This window comes from Oryx dammah, unplaced genomic scaffold (genome assembly GCF_014754425.2).
Source record: "Oryx dammah isolate SB20612 unplaced genomic scaffold, SCBI_Odam_1.1 HiC_scaffold_2, whole genome shotgun sequence".
Classification (NCBI taxonomy): Eukaryota; Metazoa; Chordata; class Mammalia; order Artiodactyla; family Bovidae; genus Oryx; species Oryx dammah.
In genome coordinates, this window is record NW_024070186.1 from 17,552,742 (window position 1) to 17,573,531 (window position 20,790).

Genomic DNA, 20,790 nt, shown 5'->3' on the forward strand with positions numbered 1-20,790 from the left:
TCTTTGCTTCCAAACCTCAAGGGAAAAAAGGAATCCCCATCTCTTTCAATGATAAGCATGTCAAGGTTGTTCAGCTTATTTTTCTAAACATATAAAATCAAAGTTGAATTTTTTAAGTATTTTCCCCAAACAAAAAAAAATATATATATAGAAAATATCAATGTGGGGGGTGGGGGGAGATTGTCCAGTTTAAATCTTACATTGCTGACTTTCCAGAACACAAGTTTATCACATCATCAACAACTGAGAACAAACCAAGTTAAGTGAACTCTGCTATCATAATAGCTTAATTTTATTAAAGATAAATATCATTAATATATCATAAATAAATACATATGCCTACTTCCAAAATATGATGATGTAAGAGTCTAGTAAATTCTCCTAAAATACAGGGAAACAATATTTTCAGGTTATCAGTCAGTAATATAGAGTTTTATTTTTACTTCTTGTCTTTTAGGTCCCCAGCCTCCAAGATCTAATGCCTGATCTGAGGTGGAGCTGATGTAGTGGTAATAGAAATAAAGTGCATGATAAATGTAATGTGCTTGAATCATCCCCAAAGCATCCCCCCCGCCACAGGTCTATGGAAAAATTGTCTTCCAGGAAACCAGCCCTTGGTACCAAAGAAGTTGGGGACCTCTGAAACAAGCAAATTTTGTCCATGAAGTGTTCTCAATTGGCATTAAATAATTTCCAGGCATGCTGGATTTTTCTTGATGTCTTATTTGACCAGGTGGAAAACAGATCAATCCCCACCCCCAACCCTTACCATCTGACATTTTCCAGAGCATAATTTAACAAAGGGTATCACCACTTCTTTAGTTTCTCTCTCTTTCTCTTTTTAATATTTATCTATTTGGCTGTACTGGGTCTTAGTGGCCGCAAGACAGATCTAATTACCTGATGCGGATCAAACCCCCGCCCCCTGCATTGGGAGCACAGAGTCTTAGCCACTGAACTACAAGGGAATTCCCAGTTTGCCTCTTTGTTTGGGGACTCAAGACCTTGCACAGCCTCCCCCACAGCATGTGTGGAAAGATCTCTGGGCCAGACTGGGTAAAGGCCACCCCAGCCACTCGAACTCCGCCTGCATCGGGTAAAGGCCACCCCAGCCACCCGAACTCTGTGTACTCAACCAGAGTACACAGGCAATGAGACAAACAGATAAACCAAAACAGCATGCCTCCAAAAACCACATTTGGCTATGGAATTCATTTTTCTACTTTTGCTTAAGGCTGACTATGTCTGATAAGAGAAGAATTGGGTTTTTAAATTAATTAAAAACTCATTTTTTTGTCTGTCTCTGTTCCAGTCGGCAGGCACTGGGACATACCCTGCTTCCTGGTCCCCTCAGCTCGTCCAGCTTTCACGGTTCTTTAACCCATATGAGGGGAAGGTGGCTTCACTGCTCAGTTTCTGATCTGAGAGCAAAGAGTTCTTCCCTCATAGTCATACTTAAAAAGCAGCAAAATAAAGGAACTCAGGTTTCTAACTTCCCACCAGCTACAAATCCTCCCATCAAATTCAAAACAGAGGATGTCAGTACAATTCATCTCCCAGACACATCGTTGGGAGTTTATTTCTAACACAACTCAGCCCAAGCTCACATACAGACTTCTGGATCATATGGAACCAAACAAAGAAAAATATGTGTCAACAACAATCTAGAAAAGAGGCTTCAAGAATAGTGTTTGAAGGGACCTGCAGTTCACTTCATCTTTTTCTCCAGTCCACCATTCTGCCCAAATATTTAACCCCAAAACTAACTGACAAAATATCTCCTCCCTACCAGGCAGGAGGCTGAACAGAGAGAAGGGATGCCTGCAAAACGTTGACCACACCTGTGAAATTGCTAAAATGTCCGTCTTGATATGACAAATACTGAAATAAATTCTTTAAAAAAAGAAAAGAGAGAGAAGACAAATACTTCCCAGTGGGAGATGTGAAGAAGAGGTAAGCATCTCATCTATTTTTAAAATCAGGAGGAACAGCAGCTGTTGTATTAAAGCGGGCTTGTTAATTACTTAATCTCTGGTAAAGCCATACACTTCTGCCTGGAGAGCCCATGAGAACCGCCCAGCCTGGTCTCTTCCCTTTAGCCCATGTATCAGGGCTCAGAGGCACAGACCACTGTAAATGGTAGTGTGTGCACACTACTTCTGGCTTCTGAGAAATACATCCAAATTCAAGATGCTGTTTGATCTCTTTCACTTTCTTGCACTTTTTCTAAATATCCTGCTTGAAAAGTGGAGTCCAGAAAATCTCTGAACAAGGCAACTCTAGACCATTCCTACAGCCTTGATTCCCACCACACCCAGTGCAGCATGTACCTGCTCTGTCACAGAGGACAAAGGGACCTCTCAGACTCTCACTGACGCCCCTGGAACTGAAAACACTGGGGCCTCCTGCTCTTTACATCCCACGTGAGCAAACTTCACCTCGCTCCTCTTACTGCCCTTCACAGACTCGGGGAGGTCAAGGAACATATAGAAACTGGCCACCACTGAGCACCTCTGCTTACAGCCTCAGATCACCCACACAGGGACACACACACACACAGACACACACACACACGCACACAAGCTGATAGAAGCCAATGCCTGTAGTGTTGAATCCACACTATTTTGAGGGATAGCTTCTTTGGCAAGGTCTTTGGGTAAACAGAGGTGGAAAGTGGGCTAGGCTGGCCTGGAAGTGTTCATGTTCTGAAGCCAGACACTTGTTCAAACCATTAGATGGAGAGCTGAGTGAGCTCAGGACAGGGCAGGCCAGGGCAGGACAGGTCGGAGGACCCAGCTAAAGAGGAGGTTCCTAGAACACCACTGATGACAAAGGGCTGAATCCCAGAAGGTCACACAGGACAGGAAAGGAACAGAGATGTTGTCGACACTTGGGGAAGAAATGGTGGCAAGTGGAACGAGAAGGCAGACCCCTTGGACAGCTGGGCTGGAGGCAGAGCTGAGCTTCCTGAGAGACTCAGGAGGTTTGTCAGTCCCTAAGCACCATGGGAGGGCTCACCTACCAGGCGCTGGTGAAAGGCGAGGTCCTGAAGGCCGAGAGGTCGGGGAGGGGTTCACATCTGAACCTCCCTGCCAAGTCAACGAGTCACTCTGAACCTCAACTCAAAACCAGGGGGTTGTTCCTAATAAGAATGGCTGCTGTGAGGAGTCGAGACAGCAGGTGTGGAAAAGGTTATGGCATCTATCGACAGAGATGGCACTGAAAAAACACTGCTTCTTTCAGTTGCCAAGGGAACAGACAACCCCTCCATCCTCTTGACATCGTGTGTTTGTCCAGCTATCACTCTGTTTGCAGAACCCATGGCTGTGAACCTCAGCTTGACCCTCATTCCTGGTGTCTTGTAAAAACCATTGACCATATTTTCCCAGAGTGAATAAACAGATGAATGAACGGCTGACGTGAGCTTTCTCATGCTGGTTTCTGCTCCTGGAGATGCTGCTAATTGAAGGACTTGGCAAAGTCACTCCACTTTCTTAAGTCTTGGTTTTCTTATCTGGAAAAAGGGAGACTATTTTTTAGACTGCAGATAACCTCAAAGGCACCTCCACTCCATTTGTTTATCACCTGTTCAGGATATCATACCTTTTGAATGAACTGAGTCAGAAACACTGTACTCTGCAATGCTGAAGAACACAACGGATAGAACTTCTTCAGGAGTGCCAGGGAACATCAGAAGAACAGAAAGGAGCCAGAGCTGAACAAAGTCTTAAAGACTCACCCCAAAGATGTCTTGATTGGCCTGCAGATCATTATAAAATGCACCAAAATCCAAGTCCAGACACTGACCTTCAGCAGAACCATTCAAGTTACCAATCAATTCACACATATCATCTTGACCAACACAATAACCCTGTGAGGTGAGAACAACTATTGTTGCATTTTTCAGATGCGGAAAAAAAAAAAAAAGAAGAAGTCAAGATAAGTGACTTGCTTCTTGAGTGAGAGAGGGAGGTAAAATTCAAACCCAGGCAGCCCCACCCCCAGAGTAGCCACGTTCAAGAGGATCCAAGAACTCCCATGAAAATTCATTTGTTTTGTTCTTCATGCCAGCCTTCAGGGATCAGTGGAACATTGCTATGGTGCCCAGCAGGAGTTAGGGTCACCAGGCTGATCTCTAAAACAGCCGGAAGCTCATGGACAAGACGACAGAATTCCCTGGAGGAAATTGTTCAGCTTCCCTGAGTCTTGGAGTTTTCTAATCAGATCATCTTTACAAAAAAAAAAAATTTACTTTAGTCACAGCAAAATGGATAGATCTAGAGAATATTACACTAAGTGAAGGAAGTCAGAGGATATCACTTATATGTGGAATCTAAAAAAAAATGATACAAATGAACTTATTTATGAAACAAATAAACTCACAGACTTAGAGAACAAATTCATGGTCACCAAAGGGGAAGGTGGGGGGTAAGGGGGTGGGTAAATTAGGAGTTTGGGATTAGCAGACACACACCAGCATAAATAAAATAAACAACAAGGACATACTGTATAGTACAGGGAACTAGAGTCAACATTTCATATTAACCTATGATGGAAAAGAATCTGAAAAAGAAAATACACACACACACACACACACATATATATATATCACTTTGCTGTACACCTGAATCTGACACACATAGTAAATCAATTATACTCCAGTAAAGTTTTTTTAAATTACTCTGGCTGTAACGCAGAAGAGAGGTTGGAAAGCACCGTGATTAGCTCTGTGAGATCAGTTAGAAACATGCTGTGCAAGGCCAGCTGACCCGAGATGGTGGCCTGCACTGAGGCTGCAACGATGGACGTGGAGAGATGGTGTTCAAACCACAAGGATCGGCGACCAACAGGCACGGCAGGGCAGCAGAGAGCAGAGGGAAGTCATAGAACTGAAAGAGCAGATGGTCGGTGACAACATCCCTTGCAACTGGAAACTCTAGGGGAAGACGGGGCTCGGGGGCAGGAGACAGAAATGTGCTTTTGATGTGCCTTTTAGATGTACCTGGGGAATGTCTGGGAGCAGGTGCTACTGGGGAACTCCAGGAGAGGAGGTCTGGTGAGTTTTGTTGATTTGGAGTTTTCCTTCCTCCCTTTTTTATACAGTGCTCTGTTGCTGCAGTGGTGTGCTTTAAGACAACAGGAATTAAGTACATAAGAAGGAAAAAGTCAGTACACAATTGTGGGTGGAGCATCAGACTGAGGGTCAGCACCCCTCTGAGTGCTGCCTTGAAGCTCTAATTCTACAAATCTTGATTTTTCACACATAAACTAAAGGGATGAGCTCTAAAACCTCTTGAAGTTTGGAAGCACAGCAATTCTACCTTCATCTGAAACTGCCTTTGTACCTTCTGTTCCAGCTGTCACCATTTTTAGAAATGAGGTCTATTTCCTGACAACTTGGTTTATTGTTGTCATTCTCCTAGGAGTAAAAGTCAGATGCAGTTGAGAAAAAGAAGTAAATTTCTATAATCATGAAAACAGAAGGACCTCCCTGGTGGCTCAGTAGGTAAAGAATCTGCCTACAACACAGGAAACCCAGTTGCAAGCCCTAGATCAGGAAGATCCCCTGGAGAAAGGAATGGTTACCCATTCCAGTATTCTTGCCTGGAAAATCCCATGGACAGAGGAGCCTAGGGGGCTACAGTCCATGGGGTCACGAGTCAGACATGACTTAGCAACTAAACCACCACCAGCAACAGAATGAGGTTGTAGATGAGATAAGCTGGGGTTGAGGGATGTAGGCAGGCACACAAAGTACATTATAGAATTTTATTTACTTCTCAATGTGAGAGATTTCCTGTTCTGTAAAAGGAGAGGACATGAAGTCACGAAGGACTACTATATAGCATTTCTAGGTTTTCAGGTCCTGGTTTTCAGGTCCTAATTTTCAGTAAAAATAGGATTTCAGCATCCCATTTACTAAACGATACTAGAACTACATGTTGGATCCATAGTGTTGGCTACATTTTAGAACTCCTTCACCTTTTAGTTGAGGCTCCCTGCTTCCCCTTTAAGATCACCTTAAAATGGCCACAAAGGTCATCACATGTCCATTCAGCAAATATTTATTGAGTATATACTGTGTACCAGGAACTGTGCTAGAAATGTAAGGTGTATCAGTGGCGAAAACAAAGAACCATTCTTGCACAAAGCTTTTGTTCAGCTGGAGCAAACTATAAACAATAACCAAAATAGATGCATGATAATAAGTAAATATGCTATACCTGTTAGAAATTGATCAGTGCAATGAAACAATATAACAAGGCAAGGGGGCACCGGGTGGGATGAGTTGCAATTCCATAGAAAGTGGTCAGGATGAGGCTCTTAAAGAAGGGATGATGTATGGCCAAAGACATTAAAGAAGCAAAGAAATGGGCCGTGAGACTGTCCAAGGAAAGGGTGACCCTGACAGAGGCCCTGAGGTCATTAGAGTGTGCCTGGGATATTCCAGGAAGAGCAAGAAGGCCAGTGCGGCTGAAACAGTACTCCCTTTCAGGGAGGCCAGAGTAAGTGAGGGGAGGGAAGGAAGGGAGGAAGAAAGGAGATAACAGGCAGACAATGCTTTAAAAGATGGGACATCATTGGAGGGTTCCCTCAGAGATGGGTTTAGAGCAGAGAAGTGAGATGCTCTGGTCCATATTTTCAAAGGAGCAGTCTGGATGCTGCTTAGGAAACAGATGAAGAGGATGCAATGATGGAGGCCAAGAGCCCAGGTAGAAGCTACTGCAGGGACACAAGTCCCAGAAGATGGAGGCTTGGGGTGGGGGCAGGTGGAGGCAGCGATTGGCTTCTGGATATAAAACAAAGGCAGAGCCGATGCACTGGCTGAGAGAGAGGAGTCACAGATGCCTTCAAAGTGTCTAACTTGAGCCTCCTGATGAAGGTGAAAGAGGAGAGTAAAAAAGCTGGCTTAAAACTCAACATTCAAAAAATGAAGATCACAGCATCCGGTCCCATCACTTCATGGTAAATAGATGGGGAAACAATGGAAACAGTGATAGACTTTATTTTCTTGGGCTCTAGAATCACTGCAGATGGTGACTGCAGCCATTAAATTAAAAGATGCTTGCTCCTTGGAAGAAAAGCTATGACAAACCTAGTCAACTTATTAAAAAGCAGAGACATCACTTTGCCAACAAAGATCCATCTAGTCAAAAGTATGCTTTTTCCAGTAGTCATGTATGGATGTGAGAGATGGACCATAATGAAGGCTGAGCACTGAAGGAGTGATGCTTTCCAATTGTGGTGCTGGAGAAGAGTCTTGAGAGTACCTTGAATTGCAAGGATATCAAACCAGTCAATCCTAAAAGAAATCAGTCCTGAATATTCATTGGAAGGACTGATGCTGAAGCTGAAGCTCCAATACTTTGGCCACCTGATGGGAAGAGCCAACTCACTGGAAAAGACTCTGATGCTGGGAAAGATTGAGGGCAGGAGGAGAAGCAGGGCAGGGATGAGATGGTTGGATGGCACCACTGACTCAATGGACACAAGTTTAAGCAAACTCCAGGAGATAGTGAAGTCTAGGGAAGCCTGGAATGCTGCAGTCCAAGAGGTCGCAAGGAGTTAGGCACAACTTAGTGACTGAACAACAGCAAAGACGGAAGGATGGAAGGGTCATTACCCGAGGAAGTGAAGGCTGCAGGCAGTGTGGATCAGGAGTTGGGGGAGACAGTTCAGGACAAATTCAGTTGCATGTTTGCTCACTTTGTGATGTCAAGTAGGCCATGAAATTTATGAGGCTGGAGAGCAAGAGAGAGCCCCAGGCTAGAAATAAATGGGCACCCTTGGCACAAGAGGATATTTTAATCCATGGGGTTGGATGAGACCACCGGAGTACAATGAGCGGAAATACATGAGGCCAAGGCAGAGTGAGGAGATGGAATGAGCAAAGGAGGGACCAGCGAGAAGGAGAGTCCAGAGCGTCTAGTGCCCCAGAAGCAGGCAAGACCAGCAGTGCAGGCGGCAGAATGAGGACAGACACCTGACCTTGGAACCCACATCTCAGGCCATCAGTGACTTCAGTGAGAACCATCTTGTGGAGCCAGGCACCAGAGTCTGATTAGAGGGGATTTCAGATGAAGAAGAAACAAATTTAGGAGGACAAATATGGAAAACTGTCTCGGGCAGAAGAGCCAAAGGAGCATACATGGGGCAGTGAAGGGAACGGGCTTAATGATGGTTTGGAAGATCAGAAACAACATCCTCTGGGTGTGTGTGGGCTGAGTTGGCAGAAGAGAAAAACATAGCGAGGATGAAAGTACAACCTGAACAAGGAGCTTGCTCTGCAGAGGTTAGAAGAGCGGGGAATCAAGCCCCAGAGTGGAGGGGCTGGCCCTATGGGAGCCCCTCTGGTTCCTCTCTACAGTCTCCAGCCCAGCGGCAGACTTGGGGTTCATGTCCTAAGGGGAGGGGGTGGGTCGTGTGAGAAGTCTGTGGAAGGGCCAGACGTGCAGCCTGAGCCCGCAAGGTAGGAGGCACCTGCCTCCCTCTGAACGCTGACTGCATCCCTCAGTCCAACTGACTGCCTAGGGGCAGCAGTGCTGATTGTGACCAACACGTGTGGTGCTCCCAAGAACACTTCAGCTATATGACCTTGAGCTAGCTGTTCACACTCTCTTTGCCCTGGTTCAGTTCAGTTCAGTTCAGTTCAGTCACTCAGTGGTGTCTGACTCTGCGACCCCATGAATCGCAGCACGCCAGGCCTACCTGTCCATCACCATCTCCCAGAATTCACTCAAACTCACATCCATCAAGTCAGTGATGCCATCCAGCCATCTCATCCTCGGTCGTCCCCTTCTCCTCCTGCCCCCAATCCCTCCCAGCATCAGAGTCTTTCCCAATGAGTCAACTCTTCGCATGAGGTGGCCAAAGTCCTGGAGTTTCAGCTTTAGCATCATTCCTTCCAAACAAATCCCAGGGCAGATCTCCTTCAGAATGGACTGGTTGGATCTCCTTGCAGTCCAAGGGACTCTCAAGAGTCTTCTCCAACATCACAGTTCAAAAGCATCAATTCTTCAGCACTCAGCTTTCTTCACAGTCCAACTCTCACATCCATACATGACTACTGGAAAAACCATAGCCTTGACTAGACGGACCTTTGTTGGCAAAGTAATGTCTCTGCTTTTGAATATGCTATGTAGGTTGGTCATAACTTTCCTTCCAAGGAGTAAGCGTCTTTTAATTTCATGGCTCAGTTACCTCATCTGCAAAGAAGGTTGGATCGCATCACTGACTCAATAGACCTGAACTTGAGCAAGCTCCAGGAGTTGGACAGGGAAGCCTGGCCTGCTGCAGTCCATGGGGTTGCAAACAGTTGGACACGACAGTGACTGAACTGAACTGAAAAGCAAGAAAGTGGGTAGTCACCTCCTAGGGAGTAGTTGTGAGCATTAAAGGAAGTAATACTTGTGAAGCCCTTATCTCGGTGCCTGGCAATTAGCCTTGGCCATCAGTGTCATGGACTTCCCAGGTGGCTCGGTGGTAAAGAACCCTCCTACCCATGCAGGAGATACAGGAGATGAGAGTTAGATCCCTGGATCGGAAAGACCACCTGGAGGAGGCATGGCAATCCACTCCAGTATTCTTGCCTGGAGAATTCCATGGACAGAGTCTAGCAGGCTACAGTTACTGGGATCACAAAGAGTCAGACATGACTTAGCAACTGAACACACACACCTGAGCACGCATCAGCTCCGTTCCTCCCTGGACCTGTGAATGAAGACACCAGCCTGGCCTCCTCTCCAATCGCGTTCTGAAATTCACACTGGGTGCTACTGGAAGCACCCAGAGGCCTCACTTTGCCTCCTCATTTGCACTTTCGCAGTTTCTCACTCTCACATACAAGCAAGACAGCAGCACGGACTACATCTCTGGTTGGAGCCTGCGCTCCACGACAAACAAGCTGTGAAGTCTTGGGCAAGCCTCTGGGTCTCTTTGAGCTTTATTTTCATCCTATGTAAATGCTGGACCAAATGAGTTCAAAGGTCCCTTCAAGTTTTGTAGTCACAAAACATGTTTTTCCTTAGGGTATAAAAGGTCTTCATTATATAAAGAAATAGAATTGGGGATGGAGGGCAAGGGATGTGTTTTGCAGAAAGCTGTTTCAGGGCACACAGAGGGTGGAGCCGAGTGTGTGCTTAAGCTCCTATGGCAAGGACTTTGGGCAGCTGCTGAGACCAGATCCTGAGTGAGATGAACCTCCCCTCCCAGCCCAGTGGCCACACGGACATGCACACCAGACAAAGTGGACATCTAAGCACAGACGCAGCCCTATTGCCAAAGACTCCTTCACCCTCAAAGCCCAAAGCCCACCATTATCTCCCAAATCAGAGGGAGTCTGTCCCACGGGACTGAGGACTGGCCCTGCTAAATCCAGGCTTCAGAAAACAAGCTCAGTCCCTGATTTTCCCACTTGAGAAGGTAGCTTTTCTGAACATGACCCAGCACATTCAGAGAAGCCGGGATAAGAAAACACATCTGCCAAGAAGCAGCTCCAACCAGAAGCAAGAAACATTGTGCAAAATAAAACACCACTTTGCAGATCAACCCGGCTGTGACCATTCTGTAGCAGACACCTCTTCCCGTGTTCAGGTCAGAGCTTCGTCCAACACTTGTAAGTTTCACAGCCATGTGAGGCCTCGGCTCTGAGTGCTGCTAAAGTTTGGTACAATAAAGTAGAAAGTAAGAACCAAGCCTCCTGGAGATTGGGAGCAAGGTGGTTTTGTATGTCATGTGACAGTGGCTGAATGGGCAGATCCTGCCAAAAAGAAAAAAAAGTGTTTTGTTTCCACACAACCCTGCAGAACAGGCTCTTCCAAACCCCCAGGAGATGCGTACTAAAGTCCACATCACAAAATGCAGCTGTTCCTTGGCCATCTGAGGAATGCAGTGACGCTGAGCCGGGATCAGGCTTAGGACACGCACTCAGGGAGACGTACCTTGGACCAGGACTCAGTTCAGTGTTCAACATCCCAGGGGCCGTTTGAGAAGGTCTTGACTTAAATCATTCCCAGTTCCCAGAAAAGCTCCCAGCATCCTTCATGGATGATGCATCCAACCACCCTCCAGTGTGCACTTGGAGACCTTAAGTGCAGACCAAGGACAGATGGAGCCAACAGATGGGGTCACCATGGACAGCGGGGAAGAAATGCTGTGCTCTCAGGGATCCCCCACTCAGCAGAAGGGCCAACAGGTCTGTACAGCAGGCCAAGCTTCACAGTGATTTCTGAGCTGAGTCTGGTTTCTAAAGACTGGTTTCTATCCGGAACTGGGTGTTTCCCGGGGGTAGAACTGCAGCCACTGCAGCAATGTCTTTGTAGTGAGTTGAGTGCCAAGCTGCTAACAGGGTCTCAGGCCAGCCAGACTCATCGTGGACACAGGGAACTCAGCACCAGAGGGATGGGGGGCATTGGTTCACCCCAGTCTGCACAAAAAAGCACGAGAATGGGACTTGAGGAGGAAGAGGGGGCTCTTACAAGGGACCAATGGATGCCAGCAGCAAGGCCCCCCTTGAAGCCCCCATAACCACCATCCTCTCCCAGGAGGCAGCTCACAAGGGTGGACTGAGACGGAGGCTGCAGCCTGGGATCTGACGACACTGGGTTCTCACCCTCGCTCTGGTGTCTGCGGGCTGTCATCCTTGAGACAGGTCCCCATCCCTCTCTAAGCTGCTGTCTCCTTGTGTGTAAAGTGGCAATGGCGACATCCACCACTCCATGTGGATGCTGTCCCCTGACATGAGAAGACGCAGCTGCACACCAGTTAGTGCCACAGGGTAGGTGCTCAAGAGATGGTGTCTGTTATGGCTTGGGTACCAAATGGGGCTTCATCCATGGTGGCATTTCCGTTCAGACGGGGAAGGCTGCAGGACCTTGCATTCTGCCTCTTCCTTCCTCGCTCCCTCCCTGACCTGGGGAGTCTCAGCCACACCATCAAAGATCTTTCAAAAGCCATCACCGCGGTGGTCCACAGGCACTTCTAGGCTCCCCTCAGTTATCTGGACACTCTTCTTGCAGGGAGCCTTCCAGAGCCTGCCAGTACCTCAGGATGTCTCGCGGCTTGATATGATGGGAGGCCACAATCTTCTTATAACGGCAGGTGGTGAACGGTAACCCATCAGGGAAGAAAGTCTGCTTGGAGTGAAGTTCCTCCAGCCTGATCTTCAGTCTTTTCAGGCAGAGCCCCACAAAGACATCTTCCAGTTTAATGAAGGGCACGCTATTGGCAACATGGTACACCTCACCCGCCACGTCGCTGGAGAAAACGTAGCCAGTGCCGGAGCAGAAGGGCGGGTACTTGTCCCACGGATATTCATACTTACTGACAAACCACTTATTGAACCGTTTCCTGATGGGATACTCGTTCAGTTTTAGGAAGCCAGTGAAAAACCGAGTTGTTCTGTTTTTCTTCAGGAGCAGTTCGGTCAGATAGTAGATATTGACGAACATGTCAGAGTCGGTTTTCATCACGAAAGTGGTCTGTGGACAAAAGCTGTGGACCCACTGCATCCCCATCATGGTCTTCAGGGTCAGATTGAAATAAACATCTGTAAAGTCCTTCTGGATAATATCACGAAACTTCTGGCTCTCCTTGGCCACTTCTCTTGAGATGTGTTTACTGGGAGAGGTTCCCAGGAGAAAGAATGTTTTTATCCGCTTTCCCTTTATGATCTTTTCTCTTCCCCACGTGCTCCGGATGACCAAGCGGACAAACCACTGCTCATGAGATGAAGCTACCAGCAGTACAAGAAAGGGGGGATCCTGCCTGCAATCTATATCTGGGAGCTGAAGAAAGTCCCCAAGTTCATTCTTGAAAATCACTGGTTCTCCTTTAAAAGGATTCAGATCCTCCAGGTTATAATACAGACAAAAGGCTCCCAGGACCACCAGGGAAATATATACCCATCTCATCTTCATGTAAGCCATCTGAAAGGAAAACAATCAAATAGTTAGACCTCAAAAAGCAGGAGTATAGCTTTGCCCTGGGTGGCTGAGATGGGGGACGAGATGAGATCCATGCTTCATGGCTCAAGTTTTAGAAACTCTGGAGTCTTGCTGCAGACACAAGGGGAGTGACGAGATTCCACAGGGAGGCAGAGACGAGTGCCACCGTCTCTCACTCCCTGGTGGAAGATCGGGACCACAGGAGCCAGGCAGTGGTCCTGGCTCCTTCATGGTGGGAGTCTCAGATCCCTGATCTAGAAGGACATGGAACCACACGGCTCACTAGGTCTGTCCTTCCAGTTCTGCCCTTCTCTGACTCCATACTGGCATCTAGCTAGAGAACCTGCAATGCTGGAAAGCACATGTCCTAGACCCAAATGTACAGATACCTAGCTCTCTTCTTTGACTGATTTAAGCACTGTTTCATCACTCCCAGAAAGAAGCAAGACCAGTCTTCAATGTGCACAACTACCTTGGAATTTCATCCACGCAAAGCAGTGGCTTTTTTTCTTTTTCTTTTTTTAGGTTACTTTTTAAATCTCCTATTCTTTCACTGGACTTCCCAGGTGGCACTAGTGGTAAAGAACTCACCTGCCAATGCAGGAGATATAAGAGACATGGGTTCGATCCCTGGGTGGGGAAGATCCCCTGGAAGAGGGCATGGCAACCCATTCCAGTATTCTTGCCTGGAGAATCCAATGGACAGAGAAGTCTGGCAGGCTAAAATCCATATGGTCGCACAGAGTCAGACATGACTAAAGCGACTATACATGTATGCGTGTTCTTTTGCTCACCTATCTCTTATTCTCCACAAATCCAGGATCATCCATGTCAGCATTATAACATTAAGAAAGCAAATAACTCACGCTTTCCCTGGGTAAGATGAACCTCTTGTTTGAAAGCTAAGCCAAAGGGCAGATTCCAAGAGCTGTCAGCATATGACATTCGGCACAATTAGGTCTTGAGCTTGGTTTGTGTGCCAGAAAATGATGATTCTCTTCCTCGGGAAGCCCTATGAGGAAAAACCAAGAACAATGTCATTCAAATTGCTTATGCCTCAGCAGCAGCTCTTTACTATTTGCTGTGCTGAAGCATTTGCCGTAGTGCCAATGCACTACTCATCGGTAGGACATTATTCCTCAGCCTCACTTTTCTCATCTGTAAAATGGTCCAATCAAGACACATACCACCACATGTTTGCTCTGTTGACAATAATAAGAGCAGTCAAATATCTGAAAATCCTTTTAGCCTAATGGGTTAGGACAGCATTCCAGAACTTTTTAAGGAGACACAGCAGACAACCAAGTCAGTTACTCACATAATAGAGTCCATGGCTGATGTTTAAAGGCTTAACATAGGGAGGAAACACATCAATTCTCAACTCAATGTCTGTGTTTTCAGAATATCATGCTAGATAAGAGGACAAAGGGCAAGAAAAGAAACCCACTGTGTGAAACAAAGAAAGGGTCAGTTATTTTGACAGCAAAAGAGCACTTTGAAATTTCATTAAGGAAAAATCTGTTCCAAATACATTCCCCATAAAAGAAATGGAGCAACTAGCCGACTCTCTGGAGGTCAACTTAATCCAGCTCCTGTTCTCCTGGGTCCCCCGTGGAACTTGTAATCAGCTGGAGCCCTCACCGACTTCAAAGAAATCACCCCAGGAGGCAAATGGACTTTGAGAACGATGCTGAGCTGATGCTGTAAGAGGCTAAGAAGTCTGTCCCTTTCTTTGTGAGACTGTACTTGCAGGGCTAGGATGTGTAGTCTATTTTGGCGGGGGAAGGGGTAAGGGAAACCAAATTGCATTTTCTCCTGCAGTATGCTTTAGAAAGAAACATAAAAGCCAATGCAGGCAAAAGATGCTCTTTCTCAATTTTGCTACCTTTCTCAGATAAGTCTGCTCTTCCTCAGCGGTTGTCTCATTAGTAACCCTCGGTTCTCATCGCCCATCCTCTGCCCTTTCCTGGGACCCTCCATATGAATCTCAGTCCCCAGGAAGGGATGCTCAGCAGGATGAGCACCACGTCTGACCATCTGACTGGCCAAAGCTCGCTGGGGCTGTTTGTTTTCATGTGCAGTTGGAAGACAGTGTAGAGACCAAGAAGCATGCTCTCCAAACGTTCTACTTTGCGGAGACAAAGGCATCAGAAGTCCACAGCCCGAGAACTGGGAAGCCAAGGGGATGATCTGGAAAGTTAAGTTTAAGGGGGCTGGTGGGAGGACCACCTGCTGAAGGGATAGATCTGGAATGGACAGCAATGGTCCACTCTGAGGCCAGAGACAGTGCCTGGGGCTGAAGCACACAATCAAGGGGCTTGTGACCTCAAAGGAAAGAGAACTGTCCAGCCTGCTGGACAGGCCACGAGGAAGATGTGGTATTTAAGCTCATTCTTGAAGGGCAGGTGTGTTGTGACAGGTGGGAACAGGGATGGGAATCCCAGCCCCAGGACTCACAGAGGACAGTGAGCCGTTCAGAGGGCTGGGTTTCACCTTCAGCACACCTGCTCCAGAGCCGTCATCCTCATACATCTGAGAAGACTCTCACCATCCCCCAGGCCTTTGGAGGACAGACAGAAGGACATTGTGTGGAAAGCAGAAAGAACAAGCGACGTGCAGCCTAAACAACCCAGAGCCTCTCAAACTCAGGTATAAGAATCTCCCAGAGCTGAGAAGCTGCATCAGAGACACCGTCATCTGCAAAACCTCAAGCATTTACTTACTAGCTTGCCAACTCGTGGTCCCCTGCAGAGAGAAAAAAAGTATACCAAAGGTTCTAAGTATTTGTCTGAGAATAATACAACTCTCCCATTAAAAATAAGAAAAACTCTTAAAGCAATTTTTGAATAGAGGTGAAAGGACATTATTAAAGCATCAAACAATATGAAATATGAGGAAATAATGTCCACAAAAGGAGAAATAACGATATTTTTCTAGATGAAGTACTACCATTAAAATGTTTGTAAATTGCTGTTCACAGCAGGGTCCCAGTAGGATATGTTTGCTCTGACAGTTTTAGTGGAAAACACGGAAGGATGATCCGTCAAACATAGCAGGACATTTAAAAGAAGTTTTGGTTTATAATCAGATTGGCTTCCGTGGGTGTAAAGAGTCCACCTGCCAGTGCAGGAGACGCAGGTTGAAGCCCTGAGCGGGAAAGACCCCCAGGAGGAGACGGCACCCTCTCCAGGGTCCTTGCCTGGAGAGCCCCACTGACAGAGGAGCCTGGCTGCCACAGTCCATGGGGTCCCAGAGAGTCAGATGCAAGTTAGCAACCAAACAACCACCTGTGTTTAAGATCAGGTTTTCATCACTGGGGAAATGTTTTAACAATCAGTTATCCAGTTTCCAAAACAACATACCTAGACCTTACAAAGAAATATGAGACAGTTGTATTTAGCAGCTCTAATTATGACATAAATGGCAGGCAACCCACTCCAGGATTCTTGCCTGGAGACTCCCATGAACAGAGGAGCCTGGCGGGCTACAGTCGGACACAGCTTAGCAACTAAACAACCACCACCAAACACAGGAGAAAGGCTTTACTGAGTAGGACACGGAGCCCTGGAAGACATGAAGACAGTAAGCCAGCCCATACAAAGACTCAAATCGACTTTGGCACAGCAGAAGGTGCCACGAGGATGTACTAGAAAACTGGCAGAAAATAACCATGCGTACGAATGACCGTGTCGTTTAAGAGCAGAGTGCTGTGACACATACAGGGCAGGGAAATACGTGGTGACTGCCAACAGGCGCTTCGCGCTCGAAGAGCTCAAAGAACACACGCTAGGCTCTTGGGCCCATTGGTCAGAAAGTTACAAGTTTAGTACCAGTCTTGACTCTCAGATGGCTTAAACTCTAACCTGGTTGATACGCTGTACCTGTATCAGTGTGGAAAACAGGAGGCTGCTCATCATCACCCTTGTCAATGTGGCTGCTCTGGTTTGGGGTGGCAGCGTGGCATGACCTGTCCGCTTTATAAACATGCATTCCTTTTGAAACAGTAACTCTAGATCTACGAGTTTCATCCCACTGGAATAAATATGTAAGTAGAAATAATGTTTATTGCAAAGTTTTAATTATGACACAGATTGATGACATTGTGATTATTCAATACAGTATTGTCCAGTTAATATAAAGATGAAATTCTGTTTGCTCCTATGGAATATTGTCGTACACAATATATTAAATATGTGATTTGCAGAAAAAAAAAAAAAAAAGAATCTCCCAAGAGGCTGGTTAAAAATGCAGGACCAAAGCTTCCATTCCTTTTTTTTTAAAAAAAGAAATAATGCCATTTATAGCAATATCGATGGACCTAGAGGTGAAGTGAAGTAAGTCAGGAAGAAAAAGACAAATATCATCCGATATCACTTATATCTAGAATGTAAAATATGATACAGGTGAACTTATCTATGACACAGCAACAGACTCATGGATGTAGAGAGCAGCCATGGAGTTCCCAAGGGGAAGGGGCATGGGGAAGGACAGACTGGAGTGTGGGATTAGCAGATGCTATCTATTACATACAGAATGGATAAACACCATGTCCTACTGTGTGGCACAGGGAACTATATCCAATATCCTGTGATAAACTGTAATGGAAAAGAATACAAAAAAGAATGTATATACAGGTAAAGCTGAATCACTTCAATGGACAGTGGAAATTAACATAACATTGTAAATCAACTATATAAAACTATATTTATTTCAATAAAATAAATTGTTTTTTAAAAAATGGTTCCATCCCACACAGACTCATATAAAGCAGGTCTGGAACCCAGGAATCTGCATTTTAGTATGGCCCAGGTGATTCCACTCTAGGCTGGCCCCTTTGAAAACACCAGTGGGCACCACTTGCATAAGGCCATGTGAATGAGGCTCTTTACAACTGCCCCAAGCCCACGCTAGGCCACAGCTCTCCGCTCCCAGCCAGAGTCCAGACTCAGCCCATTGGAGGAGAGCCAGGAGTCAGCATCTGAAGCTACAGGAGCAATACAGTTCTTGCAGGGCAATGACTGTGTGTCAGCCTGCCTGAGCCATGAGGTGCCTGAACATCTGGTCAGACATGCTGGTTGTGTCTGTGATGCTGTTTTTTGCATGATATGAAAATTTGAATCAGGAGTCTGGATAAAGCAGATTGCCCTCCCTAATGTGGATGGAACCCCTCTCACCACACAGTGGAAGCTCAGAGTCTGAACCACTGGACTGCCAGGGAAATCCCTAGACAGGTTTTCTGTATATTATGATGCTTTTTAAAAGTCAAAACACCATAATATAGAGAAAATTTAAAACAAGATTAACACAACCCCAGGAAGTCTGGGCTTTACTTTTTCTGCAAACTCTGAAGCCTGGATGGCTGCTGGCCTGGAAGGCTGCTGTAACATACCAGTTGGCCAAACATGAAAGGCAGGCTTCCAAATCAAAGTGTATGGTTGCTATGATGATGCTCCAATATTTCATTAATTGCCAAATCAGTATGCACTCCATTTTCCATTTTAGATCAGTTTAAGACGCTGCAGAGCAGATTCTTAAAAGTCCTCTTTTGTTAACCTCAGGCAGCCTGCTTGGATGGAAAGATGGAGGAATTTGGAGACACAAGATCTTGTTCACATCAGGCTAGATCACAAGAGAGTGTTATTTGAGACAAAGTATTTAAATACTACCCACTTGTGTCTATGTCTCCAACTGGGGAGAACCATGTCTGCCTCTCAATATGGTTGGAAACCATTGGATGTCTGGTGGCCATTACTTCTGTCATGACTTTTGGGGGGCTTACGGCAGGTCACTTCAAAATATGTTTCAATGGCATATGGATTATTTTGAATTACAGTTATTTAAGAAGCAGCAAATGCAAGGGACACTCTGACCCTCCTTTCTTTCCCCCCAAAATAAAAAAAAATCTCTCATGTGAAAGGTGCCCTCTCTGAATCTGGAAGAAGAGAGACACCTTTATCTCCAGAAATGAAGAATCTCGGGCAGAAAAGCCGATATAAACAAACCTTGTTACTTTAATTTACTACTCCAGCCCAGATGCTGTTTAGATTTTTCACAAGGTAGCACCCAAAACCTGAGATTCTTTATCTTGTCAACATCCCACAAGTCTATTGTTTCTTTGTCTCAAAAGTTTAAAGGCTACCTGCTTTGACCTCTTCTCAAGTCCCAATTCTATGAGATTTCAGTACATAGGAAGTAAAATTGTTTCTTTTTCTCCTGTCATCTGCCCACGTCCCGTTTTGCTAAGAGTACAACCACAAGAGCTCCAGATGAGTGCAGAGAGAAATGTCACCCTCCTGACTTCTAACTGAAGCAGGATGGGGACACTCCACACTGTCACCTTGGTCCTCCTTTTCAAGTCCACCTTGCAAGGGGATTCTGTCACAACAAGCAGAGGGTGCTACCCAGGGATGACCCCAGTCCGGAGGAGCGTGGGAAGAGCGGTCCAGGGATGCCCCAGAGCTCCACCCTTGGCTGGATGCTCGCATCACAGGCCACAGCCCTGGAGGGTCTGGGAGCACCAGAGAGAAAACACAGCCTGGTGGGTTCCGAGGACAGTGGCCACCTCTTGGAGGGCCAGTGAGAGCAAGAAAACTGGGCCTCCTAACAGTTCTCTGTGGAAGTGAGTTCTTCCTGAAGCCAGTGGGAGCCACAAACCCTCCACAAACGTTTTTACATCATGGAAACTTTCAACGCAGTTCCTGAAACAAAAGATACAAGATAACCAAGGAAATCAAGTATTTTGAAATAAATGTCTGAAAATACTTTTTAAAGTGTACCAGAATAATACTCAGGCTTCACTGAGGACTCAATGATAAAGAATATGCCTGCAATGGCAGGAGACACAGAAAATGTGGGTTGGACCCCTGGATCAGGAAGACCCAGCACAGCCAAAAATTAAATAAATAAATAAATAAAGTTTTAAAAGAAATTTGGACACAGAGAGGCGCACTGGAAGAACACCAAGTGAAGATGAAGGCAGAGATGGTGGTGATACGTCTACAGACAGAGATCATCAAGGATTACCAGCAACCGGACTAGGACAGACTCTCCCCACACCCTCAGAAGGCACCAACCCTGCCCACACCTGACTGCAAATTTCCAGCCGCCAGCCCTGCGAGAAGATAAGCATCTGTCGACAGTCACATCCTATCTCCTCGGGTCCTGAGCCCTCGGTTTGTGGTACTTTGTTACCACAGCCCTAGGAACCTAACACAGCGCCATATTCATGATGGAAGGACGTGATTTCAAGGTCTTGGACCTGCTCTGGTGCTCAGGGTCTTCTGTCACCACTGGTAGACAGGTTGTCACACCCGAACTGAGGGACGGTCATGCTTCAAAACCGTGATGGCCGTGATCCCAGAAGAGGGAAGATGCATGCATGCTCAGTCACGTCCAGCTTTTGCGACCCCACAGACTGAAGTCTGCCAGCCTCCTCTGTCCATGGGATTCCGCAGGCAAGAATACTAGAGTGGGTTGTGACTTCCTTCTCCAGGGGATCTTCCTGACCCAGGGATTGAACCCGAGTTTTCTGCATTGCAGGCAGATTCTTTACCACTGAGGCACCAGGGAAACAGGAGGAAAGATAACAGTCGTAGCTATTTGAAGCACTGGGTGACATCACCCCCACACTTCCAGTCCCTCTAAGAAGGTTTTAATACTTGTTTTTATCTGACCTCCCTCAAGGACCTGAGCACCAGGGCTGAGGTTGTGTGGAGTGGAAGCTTTGCACATTTTTACCACTTTTGGGGGGGTAAAATATATTTTTCAATTTTATGGGGGAGGAGGAAGGGTGATGGTGGCTGACCATTTAAAAATTTTTTTCTACTTAACAAAATAAACCATCAAC

At 46.2% G+C, this 20,790-nt stretch overlaps 1 protein-coding gene across 1 annotated transcript; it reads right to left on the reverse strand.

The window, feature by feature from the left end:
* Window positions 1–11,730: 11,730 nt before the first annotated feature.
* On the reverse strand, window positions 11,731–20,291 carry B3GALT5 (beta-1,3-galactosyltransferase 5). Its single transcript, XM_040232359.1, has 3 exons — window positions 20,203–20,291; window positions 13,811–13,956; window positions 11,731–12,926 (listed from the first exon to the last, which is right to left on the reverse strand). The coding sequence occupies exon 3, from the start codon at window positions 12,924–12,926 to the stop codon at window positions 11,991–11,993; it is 936 nt and encodes a 311-aa protein (XP_040088293.1). The 5' UTR covers window positions 13,811–13,956; window positions 20,203–20,291; the 3' UTR covers window positions 11,731–11,990.
* Window positions 20,292–20,790: the final 499 nt, after the last annotated feature.

Excerpts from the sequence above, each read along its gene's own strand:
- B3GALT5 (XM_040232359.1), bottom strand. The coding sequence starts at position 12,926 with ATGGCTTACATGAAGATGAGATGGGTATATATTTCCCTGGTGGTCCTG.